This window comes from Cetorhinus maximus, chromosome 7 (assembly GCF_964194155.1).
Source record: "Cetorhinus maximus chromosome 7, sCetMax3.hap1.1, whole genome shotgun sequence".
Taxonomy (NCBI): domain Eukaryota; kingdom Metazoa; phylum Chordata; class Chondrichthyes; order Lamniformes; family Cetorhinidae; genus Cetorhinus; species Cetorhinus maximus.
Window position 1 is genome coordinate 57,546,271 of NC_135885.1, and position 20,340 is coordinate 57,566,610.

The window sequence follows — 20,340 nt, forward strand, 5'->3', positions numbered from 1 at the left end:
TTTAATGGGGTAAACTGGGAGGCAAGCACACAGTGCGAGCTGAGAAATGGACTCTGCATTTTTCTTGAGCATGAATAAACCAAGAAAAGTGTGGAAATCATTTAACTGTTTTCATTTTTGGGGAACACGCTTGCACTCAGTTGTACACAAAAACGCATAAAAATTGTGTGGCGATGCGGTAAAAACATCAGTTTTTCCTGATAGGTTCAAAAACGCAATAAGGATTCTTATGAAAAAAACTATTAACTGTTTAAAAGTTGTCTAATTTAATTCACAGCTACTTATTTTACAATTACCAGTAGTAAACATTAGGTCATACTTTTAGGTCTGAAGATTTTGCTACTATGACATCTGCCACTGTTAACAAGTCCCCAAATTGCAATTTCTCAATTGTGGTGCCTCTTGGCATGCCTAGCAGACGAAACAGGTCCAGCCAGTGATCCTGGGAGAGATGATCTCCACGGACATACTTCAGAACAGGGACTAATGTCTGTGAAAAGAGAAAAACAGCTAAAATAAATACCGACCTTTCAACCCAAAACATTGCGGTATTTTTATTATGTGAAGCTATAGAAAAGTTTCTTGATTTCTAAAAATATAAAAGTTATGTAAACTGAAGAAATCTACCATTGATTACAGTAAGCTTGGAGATCAGAATTTAAACATTTACTTGTCTATATTGTTACAATTATGAGGTTTATAAGATTGTTATGTTTTGGAAAGGTGTCTTCAATTTAAGGTAAATGGAGGGGGGTCATGTGACCTGTTCTGGCATCTGCTCTGCAACAGGCCTGGGGCCTTTGAAGATCAAAGGGAGGCTCAGATTGCATTACTGGGTTGGTGGTGTGAGGTATTAAGGGTTGGAGACAATGGCAGCAATCTCGAAGTCCACAATGGGTAGATTCCGAGTCTCCCAAAGTCCTGGAAAGGAATTAAAAGTCTCAGGTTATAAATAGTTGTACTATAAACTGTCTATTTACTTCCAAAATGAAAGGGAGTTGATGTCAAGAACTAATCAGCATTTCCACCTGGATGAAAAACTAATGTATTTCACAATGCAATAGGGAAGAATGCAGAGGAAGCCATTTTTGAGATCAGGTTACAGGCTTCCCTACAAATCAATTAATATCGTACACCAACAGCAGTTTTCGTGTGGTTAGCAAAGAGAAGAGGCTGATTGGTTTTGTGAATTATCACAAGCAGATGCAGGAAGGAATAGGTCTCTAGTCAAACAGATATGTCCAGCATCCATTGAAAGGTTTTGGGAGATTCATCCTGGCATGGCCAGAGGGCTAGAATAATCGGGACAGATTTTACTGCTGGGAGTGGATTTAGAAAACTCTCCGAAAACTAAGGGAAGCGCCTAGAGGCAGTCACTCGAAATAACTACTCAGCAAAACAGGGAAGTGCAAGCCCATTGGAAGTTAGGAGCAACTGTGGGCTGTTTGCTACAAGTCTGTAATTCTGTAGAGAGGGCAACGCGTGATAAGTACAATAAAGCCCCACCATTCGTGGGGTTTATGTTCCTGTTAAACCTTGCAAATGGCGAAATCACAAACAATGAATATGTTTTTCAATGGGACTCAATTAGATAGGTTCCAGAAAATTGTGTTTCAGTACCTATATATGACAGATAGGAGATTTCAAAATTGTGCAGGCTGCACCTCAGCTCCCAGGTTAATAATCATTTGACCAAACAAAATGCATCGATTGCCACTCTCTTTTAAAAAAATAGAGCATAGGCAAGAAGCCGAGCCACTGTGTCACCTCTGGATCGGGAAGCTTCTTCCCACCTGATCAACACACACTCAGCACTGTCCAAATCCCCCAGTGAAAGAAAGAGGGAGAAAGAACACAGATGATCAAAAATTGTTCACGCGATGGGCGATGCAGTGTGCAAAGTGCAAAGCGTGGATAAGTGAAGACACGAACAAGGAAGTCACAAAAGGCAGGACTTAACAGTAGAAAAGAGGAACATTCCTTTCTGTAGTTTAAATTTGAAGTTGCCAATGAAAAAAAAGTGTGGTTAGTGAATAGTTTTAATCATTTGTTGCAGTAGAGGTTTTAAAATATGAAATCCTGTTGTGTCATCCATTTCAGTTATTAACTGGAAGTTCAAATTTCTTTTTAAATGTTAACTGCATCTATGGCGGTCATAACAAAATTTAAGTAAAATGCGTGAAGTTCACTGAAAATATCAAAATTGCATTACAAGATCTTTTTTGGGATTTTTTTGTGCCCATCAAGGTGAAAGATATGAATTGCTCAGGAAAAGAGCACTTTGCTTTTTGGTGACCCAGGGCTGAATTTAATGAGTGGGGAAGGCAAGGGGCTTATTACTCACCGTCCCCCAAGGAGGAAAGTGCCACTCAAGCCCATGCTCAACAAGGCTACCCCACACCGATAAAGCACTGCAAATGACATGTATAGGTGAGAGTGGGACTTCCGCCCCTCAACGGGAACTGTAGTTCTGTAGAGAATGCAATGCATGATAAGCATAAAAGAGGAACATTCAACCAGATTGGCCGGCAGCTCCAGCAGTCCCAACAATGCCAGAACTCAATAGCGGGCTCTGCTAGGACTGCAAGTAGGTCCCAGGATGAAGTTGACAATGGATCCCAGAGTGAGGCAAGCCAGGGTGCTGGACAGGGAGGGATTGGGGAGCCTAGGAAGGGGGGCCACGGTGGTAAGGAGGGTGGGTTTTGGATGCCAAATGGGGACACCCCCACAAAGGACATACCCCCTTTCCTTCCTGCCTTTTAAGCAGTTTGCTTAAAAAAAACAGCCGACATACTCCCATCTGCCGACCCACGCCAACCATTTTATGGTGTGGGCAGCGTAATATTTAGATCAATTGCCTTGGTAACAAGTTCAACTGCCCTCTACTTATTTATTTAAAAACTGTGAGTGGGCTGACGATTTTTGTGCCCGCCTGTGTACCGTATTATGCGGACCAAGTCCGGGATGGGAAGGAAGGCAGTGGGCTAGTCACCCGTCATATTTTACATGCCCCCCTGCCAAAAACACACCCGGTGGAGTACCATAAAATCTAGCACCAACCCCTCGGTATCGCTCTGCCAAAATTAAGTATAACATGGCTGGATGCAAAACAAAGTTCTGTCCCAAAAATGTATTTCAGATACCACTTTGATATATTACCCAGTGTGCCTGCAGGGCATTTCTCCATTTCCCACACCAGTCATCCTCTGGCCTTCAAAGGGCAATCGCCATGTTAGGAGTAGATTTTTTTACAATGGGTCCATACACACCAGGAACTGGGTTGATATGACTCTAATTATTTTCTTGCAAGGAAAACACACAGCTAAAAGACAGTTACCCCATCTGTCCTTTTAGAATTCAGGTCGTGGTGGTGAAAGACCACATCTAACCTGTTATACCATCTAGTCCCTAGATCACCCCTTCTAGGTCTGATCATACTTGAGAAGCAATTCACCTTGTATCTATCAACATCTTTCTGCAGTTTGACAGTTATTGTTGTTTGTTCATTTCTCTTTCTCAGCTTATCGAACCACATCAATAAAAAATCTTCAAAAATGTAGGTCTTACTCCTGTGAAAATCAACATACAATTTAGATTAAAGAAATCTTCAGTAACAAAAACAATTAATATTACTGTTGAAGTGGCAGAAAAGAACTTACAATAAATTAAATGAAACAAAAATCATATTAGAACAGCTAACTTACATGAACCTGCTTATCTGCTAAAATGCAACTCATGGAATTAGTTTTACCAAATCTTGAGTTCTTTATAATGAACAAAAAGGGTGGAATCGTCCCAGATTTGCAAAGTGCAGTAGTGGGCATGAAAAAGACATTTTACCCGCTGGCCGTAATGGTGGTTTTTCGCACCATATCATCCCCTTCCCACCTTATAAATTATGCAATCTTGGGAAACACGCCGGATCACTGGCGGATGGCCTCCGATTTGTCTGCCACGCCATTACCTTGCCACTTCTTCACGTTGGGCACCATATTTAAAATGCAGCCCCGCGCACAGTTCTGAATGCTTGCATTCCAGGACTGCTCCAGTGAGGGCATGGCTCCAAAAGGCAACAAGAGCGTAGCCCCCCGATTCAGTGTCATGTCCCTGGGACACCTTCTGGACACCGTGGGGGCCCGCCAATGTCCTCTGCCCCTGCTCTGGCCACAGAAGGCCCATCAGTCTCACCACTCCGGCTTGGGAGGCGATGGCAGAGGTGGTCAGTACAAGGCTGCACACAAGAGGTCAGCCATCCAGTGCAGTAAACGGATGAATGAACTCATCCGTGCCGCCAGGGTAAGTCAACCATCTATCAATCTCAACTCTCACACTCAAGCACATCACACATTCACTAGAATCTCATTCACTGCCAGCTCAAGGAGGCATGGCAGCTCTCTCTCGCACACCCTCACATCTCCCTCTGAAGATAGTCTCCTCATCCTATCCATGGCTCCACTCAGCACACACACACACCTGGCATCCTTCTCATATGGCTTGGCATGCGCCTTGCTCAGACACTCTCCATCTGTCTTCATGCAGGACAAGATCGCGCACAATCAACAGAAAAGGTCCCAGACAGGGGGTGGCGTGCTGGACATCAAGGTCCTCATTCCGTCCAAAACTCAGGCATTAGAACAGGCCGGAGAGGATATGGTTCATTCCTGCAGAGACGGTGATGTTGGTGGCAAACACATACACACACACACACGTGAGGATCCTGCACCACATCATCCCTCTCTCAACGCTACTGAGTCCACTGTTCTGTGTTCAACATGGCTGCCAAGCAATAAATCTCCACTTTCTGTCCTAGGGACATCTGGCACGTCACCCTCAAGCAACCTTGACCCCAACCCCAGCACCAAGAACACCTCGGATGAGAACCCTGAGGGCAGCAACGTTGAAGACCCATCACAGCACTCGCCCACACCCTCCACCAGCACAGCGACACATACCTCACTGGGACTTAGATGTAGAGCAGTCTCAGGATCACAATCTGGTGCGCATAGCACACAATCTGTTCCATAGCAGGTGGAGACAGGGGCATCCTTGGTCGCCGGCACTCAGAGGATTGCTGAAGGCAAGGAGTCTGCTGAGTCCGTTTCAGGTGATGGGCCTCTGGATTCAGTCCTCAATCAGTTGTTGGAGCTGCAAAGACAATCACAGGAACATCAGGAGGGGATGTCTGGTGCACTCCTCAGATTGCAAGGAGCAATGGAAGAGTCCATCCATCTGCGGTCCGAGGTGATGGTGCCAGCTTGCTGATGCACCAAGGTCAACACTGGTAGGATGGCAGCCGCCATGGAGACCTTGGTCCAGGACATCTTGGTTCCTGCACAAGATAGAGGCAGGTGTCTCAGTCCACGGCCTCTTCACTGTGCCGTATGTAACCTTGAGGCCAAATTAATGGTCTGGCTTCATACTGGGCACATTAGTGATGCCCACACCTCGATGGTGCTCATCATTGCTGCCAGGTATCATGGGCAGGTGTCACGGAGTTCCATCATTCTCTGTGTGCTCTCAGCACCTTTGAAGTGGGGCTGTCCCCCCATCTCTTCAGCATCTGTGTCAAATGACAGCGTGCTCCTGAAGGGGACAGATGCTGAAGGCTAACAAAGGATCGGGTGCATTTAAAGTTTCATAGCTGCATCGCTATGAGATGACCCTGATCACAAAGTGCACGGGGGCTGCCCTCAGCCAGACATTCACAGAAGCAATGTGAAGAATTATGGAATGTCCTCAATACATGTCATCATCATCCTCCTGGAATCTAGCAACTATTAGGGCTTCCACTGCGTCTCATGACGTGAGCCTGAGCACTGAAGGTATGTGCGTTGCCATCAGCCACACAGGATTCAAATGTTCACAGATGCAAGGGGAGGATGTCAGGGCTGTCCTCACTGCATCTTGTCTTCATCCTCCACAAATCGTGCAGCTATGAGGACCTCACAAGCGCACCTGCCTCGTCTGGCCAGTATGATGGCCTCATCACCAGCACCCTTGCCTTCGAGGACCTCATCATCATCAGCCCCTTCAACATCCTCCTCATCAGAGTAGACGTGCAGCTCTTCCATCTCCTCCCCCCGTTGCAGTGTCAGGTTGTGTAGCATGCAGCAACCTACAATGATGCACGATACCCTCTGGGGACTGCACTGCAGTGCTCCACCCGACCTGTTGAGGCACTGGAACTTCATTTTCAAGACGCCTATCATTTGCCCCACCAACGTCTCGGTTGCGGCTTGAGCCTCATTTCCAGCAAAATGATGTTATATTAGGTGGAGTTAATGTTATATCACTGATTAACACGAATCTACAAACATAGCAAGTTTGAACATGGAAACTGACCACATTGCGCAATCCAGGGATGCCTCAGCAGCAAAACTCAGCAATAGTCTTATTCCTGGTAATCATCCAATAATCCCAAAACAAAGCATGTGGGTCGCTATCCAGTGAGGATATGATACCTCCAACAACTTATCTCCCATCCTGAGAGAATTTTCAAAATGTTTTACATTGTATTGTGTTGGGTAAATAGAGAACCAAGCAGGAAATTAAAATGGACATTCAGTGGATACTTCTTTTTGGGAGCTGACACCATTGCTCTGGGTCATATGACATTCTTTTGAACTGTTAAATTACATTATTCTATGAGATAGAAAGGACTGGAAACATAAAAACACAACTAAAAAGAAGGGTCTTTAACAGATGACATTTTGGAGGTAGAAACAAAGCAGCCTTGATAAGCAATTATATATGGGTAGATATCTGAACTCAGTAAAGTAATACAACCAAGTAACCTCCCAACACTCAAGATTGGCTGCTTGGGAAAGGTATTGGAAAGCACTCAGAATCTAAGAGCTATCACGTCACTACCTTCAGAAAAGGAGAATTCAGAAGGAAATTGTTATAAAGAAATATAACCAATGTATGACTAGATGCACCAAATTGAGCTGCATTGTAAGCAACTGGATATGTCCAATTGCAACAACTGGTCTTTCATTCAATTATTACAAGCTAATTTAAACATTGGAAAAAGTTTCATCTTATTGGATTTCATTAAGAAGAAGCTCCATAGTAATGCAAAATATAAAGTGAGCATTGGTCCAGGCTACTTGTTTAGAGTGTCTGGATAAATCAAATTCCCTTTTGATTGTATGGAATCAGAATCATAGAATGGTTACAGCTCAGCAGCATCCTGCCAGTTCTCTGCAAAAGCAACTTAGCTAGTCCCTCTCCCCCGCCCTTTCGCCAAAGCCTTACAAATATTTTTCCTGGATTTGTGCTGGCGATCTCAGAACCATATTCTGTAATTCCATCTATTTATCATTAAGGTTACTGGTTTATTACAAAGCAAGTGAAATTCCAATTTTCTTAAAATGGGATTCCAGGATTATTACCAATTATTGAAATCACACTTCATAATCGATTCCATTCTCCCGTATGGTAATAAGATAATACAATTAAAATGCTGCATAATTATTGGTCAGTCAGGTTCACCAGCATTGGCTAAAATAAGTTCCATTAGTTTTGTATCTTCATCTATTTCTAGCATTGCCATCTGCACATCAATCTTTGCAACAACCTGAAAAACTTCATGACCTGGACTGCCTGACCTTGCTGCCAAAAATGGTGAGAGGCTTTGTAGTGAAATGAAGTTAAAGATCATGAAAAAGCAAATCTGCACAATATCCATTGAGAATTTGTAGAAAATTCAGTGTTTGAAATTGCAGCAAACAAATTTTTATAATTTAAGACAAGTACATTCACTTACCTAAAGGAGATCCAGTCCTCATTTAGCATATTTTGTAAACCTTTGGTAAAGTCCTCATATAATGACCACATACTTTCATACTGTTCAAGATTCTCACGAAGATGCTCTGCCAACTCAAATTCAGGTTCCTCGACTTTGAAATGGTAACAGTCTTCACTGAAATAGTTACATATAACAAGCTGTTTAAGAATATTTAATTAGCCAACTACCTGAGTAAGTTTATTGAATAAATGCATCAAATGGTATATTACTGAGCTGTGAAGACCAGGAAGTTACCAAATTTGATTCCTGGTTTGTGGCAAATTATCTGATCTCAGCTAAAGTGGAACTTTTTGGAAGAATGGGCAGGGAGAGAAGTCGGTAAGTCAGAGCTCAACACCTAGCCAGTTTCCGGTAACTTGAGCTGTAAGAATGGAATGGCATTGGGCTTTGATCCCCAATGCCAAAGAGTCTACCAAACTCTGAATAGGTTTGTGTATAAAGCATTGACAGCTTTGCAAGTTAAGCATTGCACTGTAAGCATTGCAAGTGCACCTTCCACTGAAACATACCATAATATGAATCACAGAATTTAAGAAAGAGCGACCTTAGAATTCAGGGGATGAGCAGAAAAAGTGGAAGAAAGCTGAACAATTGTAGAATACTTCATATTGTGTTCATTGTTTACATCAAGAGCACTCAAACATTTTGTCTAGAGATCACTTTGGTGCATACTATGGAGGCCTCCAAACTTAAAAAATGTTCCCACAATATGCATATATCTCAAGTCGTCCATGCGAACAGATCTTGGGTGTTCAGATTTATAATTTATCCATCAATGAAATGCTGAGAATAGGCATTTCTAAATGTCCAGCCCTGAAAAGAATCAATCACAAGAAATCAGTAGAGTAAGAATTATAAGTACTATTGAAAAGTGAATTTCTTGGGGCATGGTGGACCAAATATATGCAGCTGTAGACTGTTCATGGTACCTCCTCAAATATGCTTGCTTCAGCTATCAGGAGTATTTCCTAAAGTATTACAAATTTCAGTATCATGTGGTGAGGTCTGTTTTGTATAGCTATGTCCCTATTAACAGAAACATACATCAACTTCTTTCTGGTTGCCTCCAGTTCATCGAACTCAATTCTCTTCTCCTTTATACATTCCACACATTTGTTGAGAATGTCTCCGTTCCCACTGTCAATAATATCATCACTGGGCTTCAACTGATTCCAGCGAGCTTCAAACTTCTCCAGCTTTTGGATGTACATATTTATACGAGACTCAACATTTGCTTTCATAATTTCCACCTAAAGAGGTAATCATAATAAAACCAGTGAAAGGCTTCAGGAATTACACACCAATTCTAATATTACCCTTGCTTAAAGTTTATGAAGTTGTTGAATAACATCCACATATACAATTTCATTGGCTTGCTAAGGGGAAAACATTACCATTTTTTAAAGATTATTAACTGCTGCTATCATATTTCGGACAGCAGCTGCAAGTAATGATTCTGTTATTTCCATTTACAGCTCCTCCACACCCATTTTTTTTTGCTTCTTTACTAGTCCCATTATCGTCCCCTTTTGCCTTGTGCCATCACTCACTTTTCCAGAACAGCTTCATTCAATTCAGGGTCATGGGGAGTTGGAGCCTATCCCAACAGGCAATGGGCACTAGGTAGGGTGCACACAGGATGGGACGCCAGCCCATCACAGGGCACACACTTATGCCATCATCTCCTAGTCATTTAATCTTTCTCGTTTCCCACCCTATCACAGACCTTCTCTTTTGTTCTTTCCTCTCTTCCCCCCCCATTTCCTGTCTCTGCACTTACTCAAAACCTGTTACATCTTTAATTTTTTCCAATTCTGATGAAGGGTCATCAGCCAGAAACATTAACTGCTTCTCACTCCAAGATGCTGCCTGACCGGCTGAATATTTCCAACATTTTCTGTTTTTAGGTCTGCCACTGTGTGGGATTGAACCAAGGATGGAAGTGCAATGAATACAGATATGACAACTACTTTCACAAAGAGTCAAAGCATGGAGCCTCAACCAAGGAAAGCTAACCTGGTCAGAAAATATTGTTGCAAAAGTAAAATAATCATAATATTTTTCTGGTTTGTTGTAAAGTAGGTTTATGGGTGTGAGTGTAGATGGCCCTGTCTGTATGATTTAATTACATTTGGAGTCAGGGAGACTGTAAGCTTGAAATTATCAAAAGAAGCTAGGTGTAGAAATGTACTTGAAATGCTAAATGAGTGGATGGAGTCTTAGCATGTAAGGTATGAAGGGAATTTGCATTTTTAGATAAGTGAAGGGATTGTTTGGATTTCAAAGGGATGTTAGTCTGTTTACAACTAGCCAGATAACAAGGCTGAGGGGTGTGCTTATTTTTCCCAAAGGTTACTGACAATATTGGCAACATGAAAGTTTTTAAATAATGGCAAAGGTACTGTTTCAAAGATAAATGGAACAATGGAAGTTACATATTAAAGAGAGAGAAACATATATAAAAGGAGAATGAAAGGCTATGCTGCAGGCCATGTAAAATCTAACAGGAGTGTGTGTGAAACAGCCTTCAAGAAACAAAAACAGAAAATGCTAGAAAAACTCTGCAGGTCTGACAGCATCTGTGGAGAGAGAAAAACAAAGTTAACGTTTAGAGTCCATATGACCCTTCTTCAGGGCTGAAGGGAAGTGGAAATGTGATGAAATTTTACTGTTTAAGCTGGATGGAGCAGGATAGAATGCCAGCGAAAGGTGGGGACAAAGGAGGGATTGACAAAGGTGTCATGAACTAAAGGACAATGGGATTGTTAATGGTAGTGGTTAGTGCTAAACAAAGTGTTATTAGTGGCGTAAAGGTAAGAAAGCAGAATATGATTGTAGCAGAACAAGGATAGCATTGTGTGAAAGAACAACATGGAACAATTGACAGATGGCCCTGGAGGGGGTGGGGTGGGGGAAGGGGGCGGTGGTGGGGGAAAAAAACAGATAGAAAATGGGATTAAAAAAAAGGGGATAAAACTACATATAAATGAATAAAAATAAAACAAGTGGATAAAAAATAAAAATGAACATAGAAGAAAGGGGATACAAAAAGGGGGTGAAGATGGAGGAGAAAGATCATGGTCTGAAGTTGTTGAACTCAAGGTTAAGCCCAAAAGACTATCAGGTACCTAATCAGAAGATGAGGTGCTGTTCCTCCAGCTTGCGTTGGGCTTCTCTGGAACATTGCAGCAGGCCAAGGACAGACATGTGGGTATGAGAGCAGGATGGCGTGTTGAAATGGCAAGCGACCGGAAGGTCTGGGTCATGCTTGCGGACAGGCCGGAGATGTTCCGCAAAGCAGTCACCCAGTCTACATTTGGCCTCCCCAGTGTAGAGGAGACCACATCGGGTGTGGTAGACCAAATTGAAGGAGGTACAAGTGAAGCGCTGCTTCACCTGAAAGGAGTGTTTGGGCCCTTGGACGATGAGGAGAGAGGAGGTAAAGGGATAGGTGCTGCACCTTCTGCGATTGCATGGGAAGATGCCTTGGGAAGGGGATGAGGTGTTGGAGGTGGAGGTGGAGGAGGAGTAGACCAGGATGTCCCAGAGAGAACGGTCCCTACGGAATGCCGACGGGGTCGGGGGGGATGGTGAGGGGAAGACTTGTTTGGTGGTGGCATCATGCTGGAGTTGGCGGAAATGGCAGAGGATGATCCTTTGAATGCGGAGGCTGGTGGGGTGAAAAGTGAGGACAAGGGGGGCCCTATCATGGTAATGGGAGGGAGGAGAAAGTGTGAGGGGAGAGGTGTGGGAGATGGGTCAGACATGATTGAGGGCCCTGTCAACCACAGTTGCGGGGGAAACCTCAGTTAAGGGATAAGGAAGACATGCCAGAAGTGCCGTTTTGGAAAGTGGCATCAGAACAGATGCGACGGAGGCAAAGGAAATGAGAGAATGGGATGGAGTCCTTACAGGACTAACAAAATAAAACGCACAATAATATTCAAATAAGAGAATAAAAATGAAAATAATGGAGTCAGAAAAAAGGAATCAATTATTGACTCCTTTGCTCCCATAAATCTCAAGTTGATGTAAGAATCTATTCGCAGGAAAAAGTACTGAACAAAGTAAAGTTCATGCTGGTTTTTGTATGCAACTTACAGGACAAAATATAAAGAAAGAAAGTGCAGTACTCTTACCTGTTCTTTCACCATAAGCTGATGACTCTCCATCATTAACTGAAACTTGTCCCATTTTGCTCTCAGGCTGGTAAGAGTTTCAAGACCACCACCTGCTACAGAGCGCAGCAGCTTGTTTTTATCTTCAGCATCTTGAAACAGGGGTAAAACCTTAAAGAAATTATAGAATTCAAACTAAAAAATTTGTACTAGCCCTGTACATAACAGGTATTGTGAAACGTATCTCAATTATAAATCAGTCTTATACCTATTATATTTTTTTCTACATGTTTCACACGAAGTGAAGATATGAGAAAACTGAATCACAAAAACATTAGAGAAGCACCAATTCGGCAGCAATTATCGGTTATTAACATAAACCTGGATAGAAACATTGGGCCATAATTTGCTGTGGCAAGACATCCAACAGTGTATACCATTCATTAGAATTGTCCTTGTGTGTTTAGGTTTTAAATTTTTTTTTAGTGAGTTGCTGGGTCTGAGTTGATAACAACGCACCAAAGAAAACAAGGCCTCTGGGATCTGAGTGAACATGCAACTATATATCTCTTTAACCAATCAGATTGAAGGATTGAGATATAAAGAGTGCAAGGTGTGAGAAGGCAATGCAATTTAGAATGGGTGAATTCAAGTTCAAGAGTGAGTTAGAATAGGAAAAAGCCCTGTTTGGAGAGTACCAGGAGCTAAGGGATAAAGGACAGAACCTAATCTCGGGTTATTGCCTGAGCCATTTGCAAATCAACAGAGATCAGCAGATGAGGGGGTTGAATACATGACTAAAGGAATGGTGTGGGAAAAATTGATTTAATTTCATGAGACACTGGCATTAGTACCAGGACAATAAGGAATTGTACCATTGGGTCAGGCTCCACCTAAACCAGGCTATGTTTTAGTGGAAAGGATAAATAGGGGCATCATGAGGATTTAAAACTAGTAAGTGGGGGTGGGTGGTGGGATGGGGGAGAACTCAGGTGGAAAAGGGGATATAGATAGTAGTTTGAAAACAAAAAAAAAAGTAAAGGAAGTAGACCAATAGTCAAAAATTATGCTTTAGGAATGACAGCTAAAGGGAAAAGTACATGAATTGAAGTCATTAAATCAGGAGTGAGAAATAAGAAACATGAGAGTAAAACATTAGAACAGAAGGACAGGTTAGAGTGTGTCCAAATGCCCAAAGAAGTGTTCATTATACAAACGCATGGAGTAAAACAAACAAAGTGAATGAATTGCAGGCACAAATACAACTTGGAGGATATGACATGGTAGCTATAATTGAGGCATGGTTGCATGATAGTCAGGGCTGGGAAATAAATATATTAGGTTGTAAGATACAGGAAAGATGAGGAAAATAATTTATGGGGGGTGGGGGGCGCGGGAGGAGTAGCACTAGTGATTAAGGATGAAAATACTACTATGGTAAGAGTGGATATACAAGAGGCAAGCAGCCTGTGAAGGCTTATGGGAAGAATCAGGAAATCTAAAAGAATTTAAAACTAGTGGAAGCTGTCTATAGGTCCCCTGGTAGCAGCTGTGAAGTGGTAGAATGTATAAAACGCAACGATGAGACAAGCATGCAACAAGGAAGAGTGGTTTTAATGGGAGATTTTAACTTTCGTGGAGATTGGGATAAACGGGCAAGCATATGTCAGAAAGGTAGTGAATTTCTTGAATGAGTGCTGAATAGTTTTCTGCAACAATGAGCGAAATTTGACAAAGGCGATGGCTGGAGGGGGTCCTCACCCGCCGGTTGGAAAACTGGTGAGAGCTGCCCCCATCGCCTACTTTGGGAAGGTTCACCACATCAAGTGGCAATCATTAATTGCTCACCTAAGGGCTTCAACTGAGCAGAGCGGAGGTCATCCACAAGCCCATACACCAACCACCCCCACCTGATTGGATGCCACCCTGCCACCAAACTTGTCTTGGGGAAGGGCATTAAATTCCAGCCAATACGTCCCATAACCAACAAGGGGTCATGCCATGTTAGATGTAGTAATGAGTAATGACACATATTTAGTTAACAACCTAACAGCGTGTGTACATTTATATAATAGCGATCATAAAATAATCGAGTTCAACACAGTGTTTGGAAAGGAAATCACTAAACAGCTACTAGGATTCTAGATTTAGGTAAGGTTGACTTCAATGGAATGAGACAGACTGTTCAGTAAACTGGGAAAATCTGTTAATTGGTAAAACAACAGAAGGTCAGTGGGAGGTGTTCAAAAAATAATTTAATGTTATACAGAACCAGTTTATACCCTAAGGAGCAAGAGCTCTACTGCCGAAAAAAAACAGCCATGGACAACCAAACAGGTAAGAGACACAGAGATAAAAGATAAAGCATACAAAAATGCAAAAAACAGCACAGATCCTGACAGGTGGGAGCAATACAAAGAACAGCAAAGGCTAACAAAACAGACAGTAAGCTACAAGAAGGGTGCATGAAAAGAAACTTGCAAGGGATATCAAAATCAACACAAACATTTTTTACTATCATATTAGGAAAACATGGTAGTCAGAAACAACACGGGCTCCTTGAAAACTAATAACAGTGATGCTGTCAATGAAAATAAAAAATGGTAGGCATGTTGTATAATTCACCTTCCCTTTCAAATAGGTTCCCAAATCCAGACTATGATTCATAATTCCTTTGAGAGGCCGCGAACCGCAATTCATGGAGAAGCTAGCCCGACTCCAAAAATTGTGGGGGGTTAGGAGGTGCTTACGCCTGTAATAGAGCCAGTGAGGTATCCTGCATCACCAAAAATTGGGGATGCCGGGAATGGTGGCAGGAATCTCAGAATCAGATTCCATCTGCTATTTTTAAATGGCTCAGGAGTCCATCAACAGGTTAAGTGAATGGGCAAAATTGTGGAAAATGGATTTCAATGTAGTCAAATGTGAGGTTATCCACTTTGAATGTAAAAGTGATAGAGAAGAGTACTTCCTAAAGCTAGAACTAGTAGCCATAAGACCATAAGGCGTAGGAGCAGATGCAGGCCATTCGGTCCATCGGCTCTGCTCTGCCACTCAATGAGATCATGGGTGATCTGATAATCCTCTCCTCCACTATTTATTTATTTCTCTCCTGATTATCCTCAACTCCACTTTCCTGCCATAACCCTGGATTCCCTTACTGGTTAAAAATCTGTCTATCTCATCCTTGAATATTCTTAACGAACCAGCTTCTACACCCCTCTGCAGTAAAGAATTCCACAGATTCACTACCCTCTGAGAGAAGAAATTCCTCCTCATCTATGTCTTAAATAGGTGACCCCTTACTCTGGGATTATACTCTCTGGTCCTAGACTCTCCCACAAGGGGAAACAGCCTCTCAGCATCTACCCTGTCAAGCCCCCTGAGAATCTTATGTTTCAATAAGGTCGCCTCTCATTCTTCTAAACTCCAATGAGTACAGGCCCAACCTACTCAACCTCTCCTCATAAAATCCCTCCATCCCCAGGATCAACCTAGTGAACCTTCTCTGGACTGCCTCCAATGCCAGTATATCTTTCCTTAGATAAGGGGACCAAAACTGTTGACAGTATTCTAGGTGTGGTCTAACTTGTGCCTTGTATACTTTTAGCAAGACTTCCCCATTTTTATACTCCATTCCCTTTGAAATAAAGGCTAACATTCCATTTGCTTTCCCTATTACCTGCTGAACCTGTATGTTAGCTTTTTGGGATTCATGCACGAGGACTCTGAAATCCCTCTGTGCTGCAGCTTTCTGTGGTCTTTCTCTATTTAAATAATATTCAGCTCCTCTATTCTCCCTGCCAAAGTGCATAACCTCACATTTCCCACCTTATATTCCAACTGCCAAGTTTTTGCCCACTCATTTAATCTGTCTATATCTCTCTGTAGGCTCTGAGCCATCCTCACCACTTGCCTTTCCACCTATTTTTGTCTCATCAGCAAACTTGGCGATAGTACATTCACTTCCCTCATCTAAGTCATCTATACTCTAAATAATTGTGTCCCCAGCTCTGATCCTTGAATCACTCCACTAGTTATAGGTTGCCATCTTGAAAATATCCCCATTAGCCCAACTCTGTCTTCTATTAGTTAGCCAATCCTCTATCCATGCTAATAATACGACACCAAACGCCATGGGCTCTTAACTTATTAAGTAGCCTTATGCGTGGTACCTTATCAAATGCCCTTGGAAATTCAAATATATTACATCTACTGGTTACCCTTTATCTATCTTGCGTGTTACCTCCTTAAAGAATTCTAATAAATTTGTAAGGCATGATTTCCCCTTCATGAAACCATGCTGACTCTGCTTCATTATATTATGCATTTCTAAATGTTCTGCTATTACATCCTATGGATGTCAAGCTAACTAGCCTATAGTTACCTGTTTTTTGTCTACCTCCCTTTTTAAATAAGGGTGTTACATTGACAGTTTGCCAATCTTCTGGGACTTTTCCCAGAATCTAAGGATTCTTGGAAGATTACTACCAGTGCATCCACTCTCTGTGTAGCTACTTCCTTTAATATCCTAGGATGCAACCTATCAGGTCCAGGGTACTTATCAGCCTTTAGCCCCATTAGTTTCCCTAGTACTTCTTCTCTAGTGATTGTTATTGTATCTATTTCCAGCCCCACTTTTGCCCCTCGATTATTTAGTATTTTTGTATTCCAATAATTGTCGTCTACTGTGAAGGCTGATGCAAAGTATTTATTCAACTCCTCTGCCATTTCCTGGTTGCCCATTATTAATTCCCCAGACTAGTTTTCTAAAGGGGCCAAAGTTCACTTTGGCCTCTCTCTTCCTTTTTATATATTTAGAGAAGCTCTTACTGTCCATTTTTATATTAATTGCTAGTTTACCCTCAAAGTTAATTTTCTCCCTCTATTATTTCTTTGGTCATCTTTGTTGGTTTCTTAAACTTTCCCAATCCCTTGGCTTAGCACTAATCTTTGACACATTGTATGTTATTTCTTGCAATTTGATACTATCCTTAACTTCCTTAGTTAACCATGGTTGGTTTATCCCCTTCCTAGAATCCTTCTTCCTCACTGGGATATACCTTTGTTGTGATTCATGAACTATCTTCTCAAACGCCTGCCATTGTTCATCAACCGTCTTTTCTGCTAAACTCCCTTCCCAGTCCACTCCAGCCAACTCTGCCCTCATTCCTTTGTAATTGCCCTTATTTAAATATAGCACAGTTGTTTCCAACCCAAGTTCCTCTCTCAAACTGAATGCTAAATTCTACCATGTTATGGTCACTGTTTCCGAAGGGATCTTTTATTCTGAGATCATTTATTAAACCTGCCCCAGTACACATTACCAGATCCAAAATAGCCTGATCCTTGGTTGGATCCACAACATATTATTCTAGGAAACTGTCCCGAATACATTCTATGACTACTTGCTCATGTCTACCTCTGCCAATTCGATTTTCCCAATCTACATGAAGATTAAAGTCACCCATGATTAATATACTGCTGTTTTTACATGCCCGCATTATTTCCTGATTTATTCTCTGTCCTACAGTATAGCTACTGTTAGTGGGGCCTATAGACTATTCCCAACAGTGTCTTCTTCCCCTTGTTATTTATTACCTCCACTCATATGGATTCTACATCTTCTGATCCAAGATAATTTCTTGCTATCATACTTATTCCATCTCGTACTAACAAAGCTATCCCAGCACCCTTTCCTTCCTGCCTGTCCTTTCAAAAAGTCACATACTCCAGAATATTTAGTTCCCAGCTTTGATCTCCTTGTAACCATGTTTCCGTAATGGCTATAAGATCATACCTATTACCTCTATTTGTGCCGTTAATTCATTTATTTTGTTCCAAATACTATGTGCATTTAAGAGACATTAATTTTGCTTTTATACACCATTTTTCCCCCTTTGATCCTATTTGCTGTTTTTTTTATGTTTTTACACTCTGTCCCTTCCTGTCACACTCTGCAGATCCTTACCTATATAGCTGCCCTGCAATTCTGCCTTATCCTTTTGGTTTATAAGCGTACATATCCCCTCACCAGAACCCTCCCCTCCTCTTAGACTGGAACAATATCCAGGCTTGGGCTGACAAGTGGCAAGTAACATTCACACCACACAAGTGTCAGGCAATGACCATCTCCAACAAGAGAGAATCCAACCATCGCCCCTTGATGTTCAATGGCATTACCGCTACTGAATCCCCCACTATCAACATCCTAGGGGTCATCATTGATCAGAAACTGAACTGGACTAGCCAGTTAAATACTGTGGCTACAGGGGCAGATCAGAGGCTAGGAATCATGCGACGAGTAACCCATTTCCTGACTCCTCAAAGCCTGTCCACCATCTACAAGGCACAAGTCAGGAGTGTGATGGGATACTCCCCACTTGCCTGGATGAGTGCAGCTCCCACAATACTCAAGAAGCTTGACACCATCCAGGGCAAAGCAGCCCAACTGATTGGCACCACATCCACAAGCATTCACTCCCTCCGCCACCGGATGCACAGTAGCAGCAATGTGTACCATCTACAAGACGCACTGCAGGAATTCACCAAGACTCCTTCAACAGCATCTTCCAAACCCACGGCCACTGCCATCTGGAAGGACTAGGGCACCAGATAGGTGGGAATGCCATCACCTGGAAGTTCCCCTCCAAATCACTCACCATCCTGGCTTCACTGTCACTGGTTCAAAATCCTGGAACTCCCTTCCTAACAGCAGTGTGTGTGTACCTACACCACATGGACTGCAGGTTCAAGAAGGCAGCTCACTACCATCTTCTCAAGGGAAATTAGGGATGGGCAATAAATGCTGGCCCAACCAGCAAAGCCCACACCCATGAATGAATAAAAACAAATTAGTTTAAAGCCCTCTCTACAGCCCTAGTTGCCAGGGTTTGACAGGACACTGGTCCCAGCACGGTTCAAGTGAAGCCCGTCTCACCAAACAGCTCCCTTCTGCCCCAGTACTGGTGCAAGTGCCTCATGAACTGAAACCCATTCCTGCCACATCACTCTTTGAGCCACACAGTTAGCTCCTTGACTTTAATTTACCCTATGCCAGTTTGCCTGTGGCTCAAGTAGTAATCCCGAGATTATTACCTTGGAGGTTCTGCTTTCTAATTTAGCTCCTAACTGTTCAAACTCTTTCGGCAGAACCTCGTTTCTAGTCCTATCAATGTCGTTGGTGCCAACATAGACGATAATAACTGGATCCCTCCCCTCCCACTCCAAGTTCCTCTCCAGCCCCGAGGAGATGTCCTTAACCCTGGCACCGGGCAGGCAACACAGCCTCCGGGGCTCACGCTCATGGCTGCAGAGAACAGTATTTATATCCCTAATTATACTGTCCCCTGCCACTACTACGTTCCTATTTCCTCCCCCCACTTCAATGGCTCCCTGTACTACGGTGCCATGGTCAGTTCGCTCATCCTCCCTGCAGTCCCCACTCTTGTCCACACAGCTTGCAAGAACCTCATAACTGTTGGACAGTTGCAGGGGCCGAGGCTCCTCGAAAGCTACCCCTTGGGTCCCCATGCCTGCTTCACCTGCAGTCACACCCTCCTGTCCCTGATCACAGACCATATTTGAATTACCTAATCTGAGGGGTGTGACCGTCACCTGGGGCTTCCCCCCTTCCCCCCTTACCCCCCCGCCGCCCGGATGTGGCACAATGTCTGCAGCTCAGACTCCAGCTCCTCAACTCAGGTCCAACGTTCCTCGAGCTGCAAACATTTACTACAGGTGTGTTCTCTCTGTATCACCTTGGTGTCCAGCAGCTCCCACATGCTGTAGCAGCAACACATTACCCGTCCTGCCATTGCTATAATATTTAATTTACTTCATTAATTATTCTAGTAACCTGGCTTTTTACACTTCATTGTAATTATTTTTTACGCCTGTATCAATCCTATACTAAATCTATTTTTAAGAGAAAAAAAGACTAGAGACCTAAACACAACTAAAGACCTTACTTTTACTTTAAAGCCTAGAAATGCTCACCAATTAGCAGCTCTGTGCTCTTTTCCCTCTCGCACTCTTTAATGGTCTCTCATCGCTCTCTCTCCATGCTCTTTAATGTCCTCTAGCATGTCTCTCTGTGCTCTTTAATAGCTTCATTCCGCGCTCTTTAATGGCCTCTCACCGTGCTCTTTAATGGCCTCTCTCATCTTCTCTCTCTCTCTCTCTCTCTACACTCTTTAATAGCCTCTTGCACCTCTCTCTCTCTCTCTGCAGTCCAAAGTGATATGGGGGTTCACATACTCAAATGTCATGAGCAGGTACAGGGAATCATTAAACAGACTAATGAAATGCTAGCCTTTATGGGATACATCAGGTAGAAAGTTATGCTACAACTATACCAAGCCCTGGTTAGACTACTCCTGGAGGGCTGTCATCAGTTCTGGGCACCACACG

At 42.7% G+C, this 20,340-nt stretch overlaps 1 protein-coding gene across 2 annotated transcripts in view; it reads right to left on the reverse strand.

Moving 5' to 3' along the window:
* Positions 1 to 20,340, reverse strand: part of dync2h1 (dynein cytoplasmic 2 heavy chain 1) — a 766,235-nt gene that overhangs the window by 680,803 nt on the left and 65,092 nt on the right. For both annotated transcript variants that reach the window (XM_078545532.1, XM_078545531.1), the window contains exons 22-26: positions 11,950 to 12,099; positions 8,855 to 9,060; positions 7,769 to 7,924; positions 3,455 to 3,569; positions 320 to 490 (exon numbers count right to left, since the gene is read on the reverse strand). In XM_078545532.1, the coding sequence (XP_078401658.1) occupies positions 320 to 490; positions 3,455 to 3,569; positions 7,769 to 7,924; positions 8,855 to 9,060; positions 11,950 to 12,099 (798 nt within the window). The remainder of the gene's footprint in view (positions 1 to 319; positions 491 to 3,454; positions 3,570 to 7,768; positions 7,925 to 8,854; positions 9,061 to 11,949; positions 12,100 to 20,340) is intronic.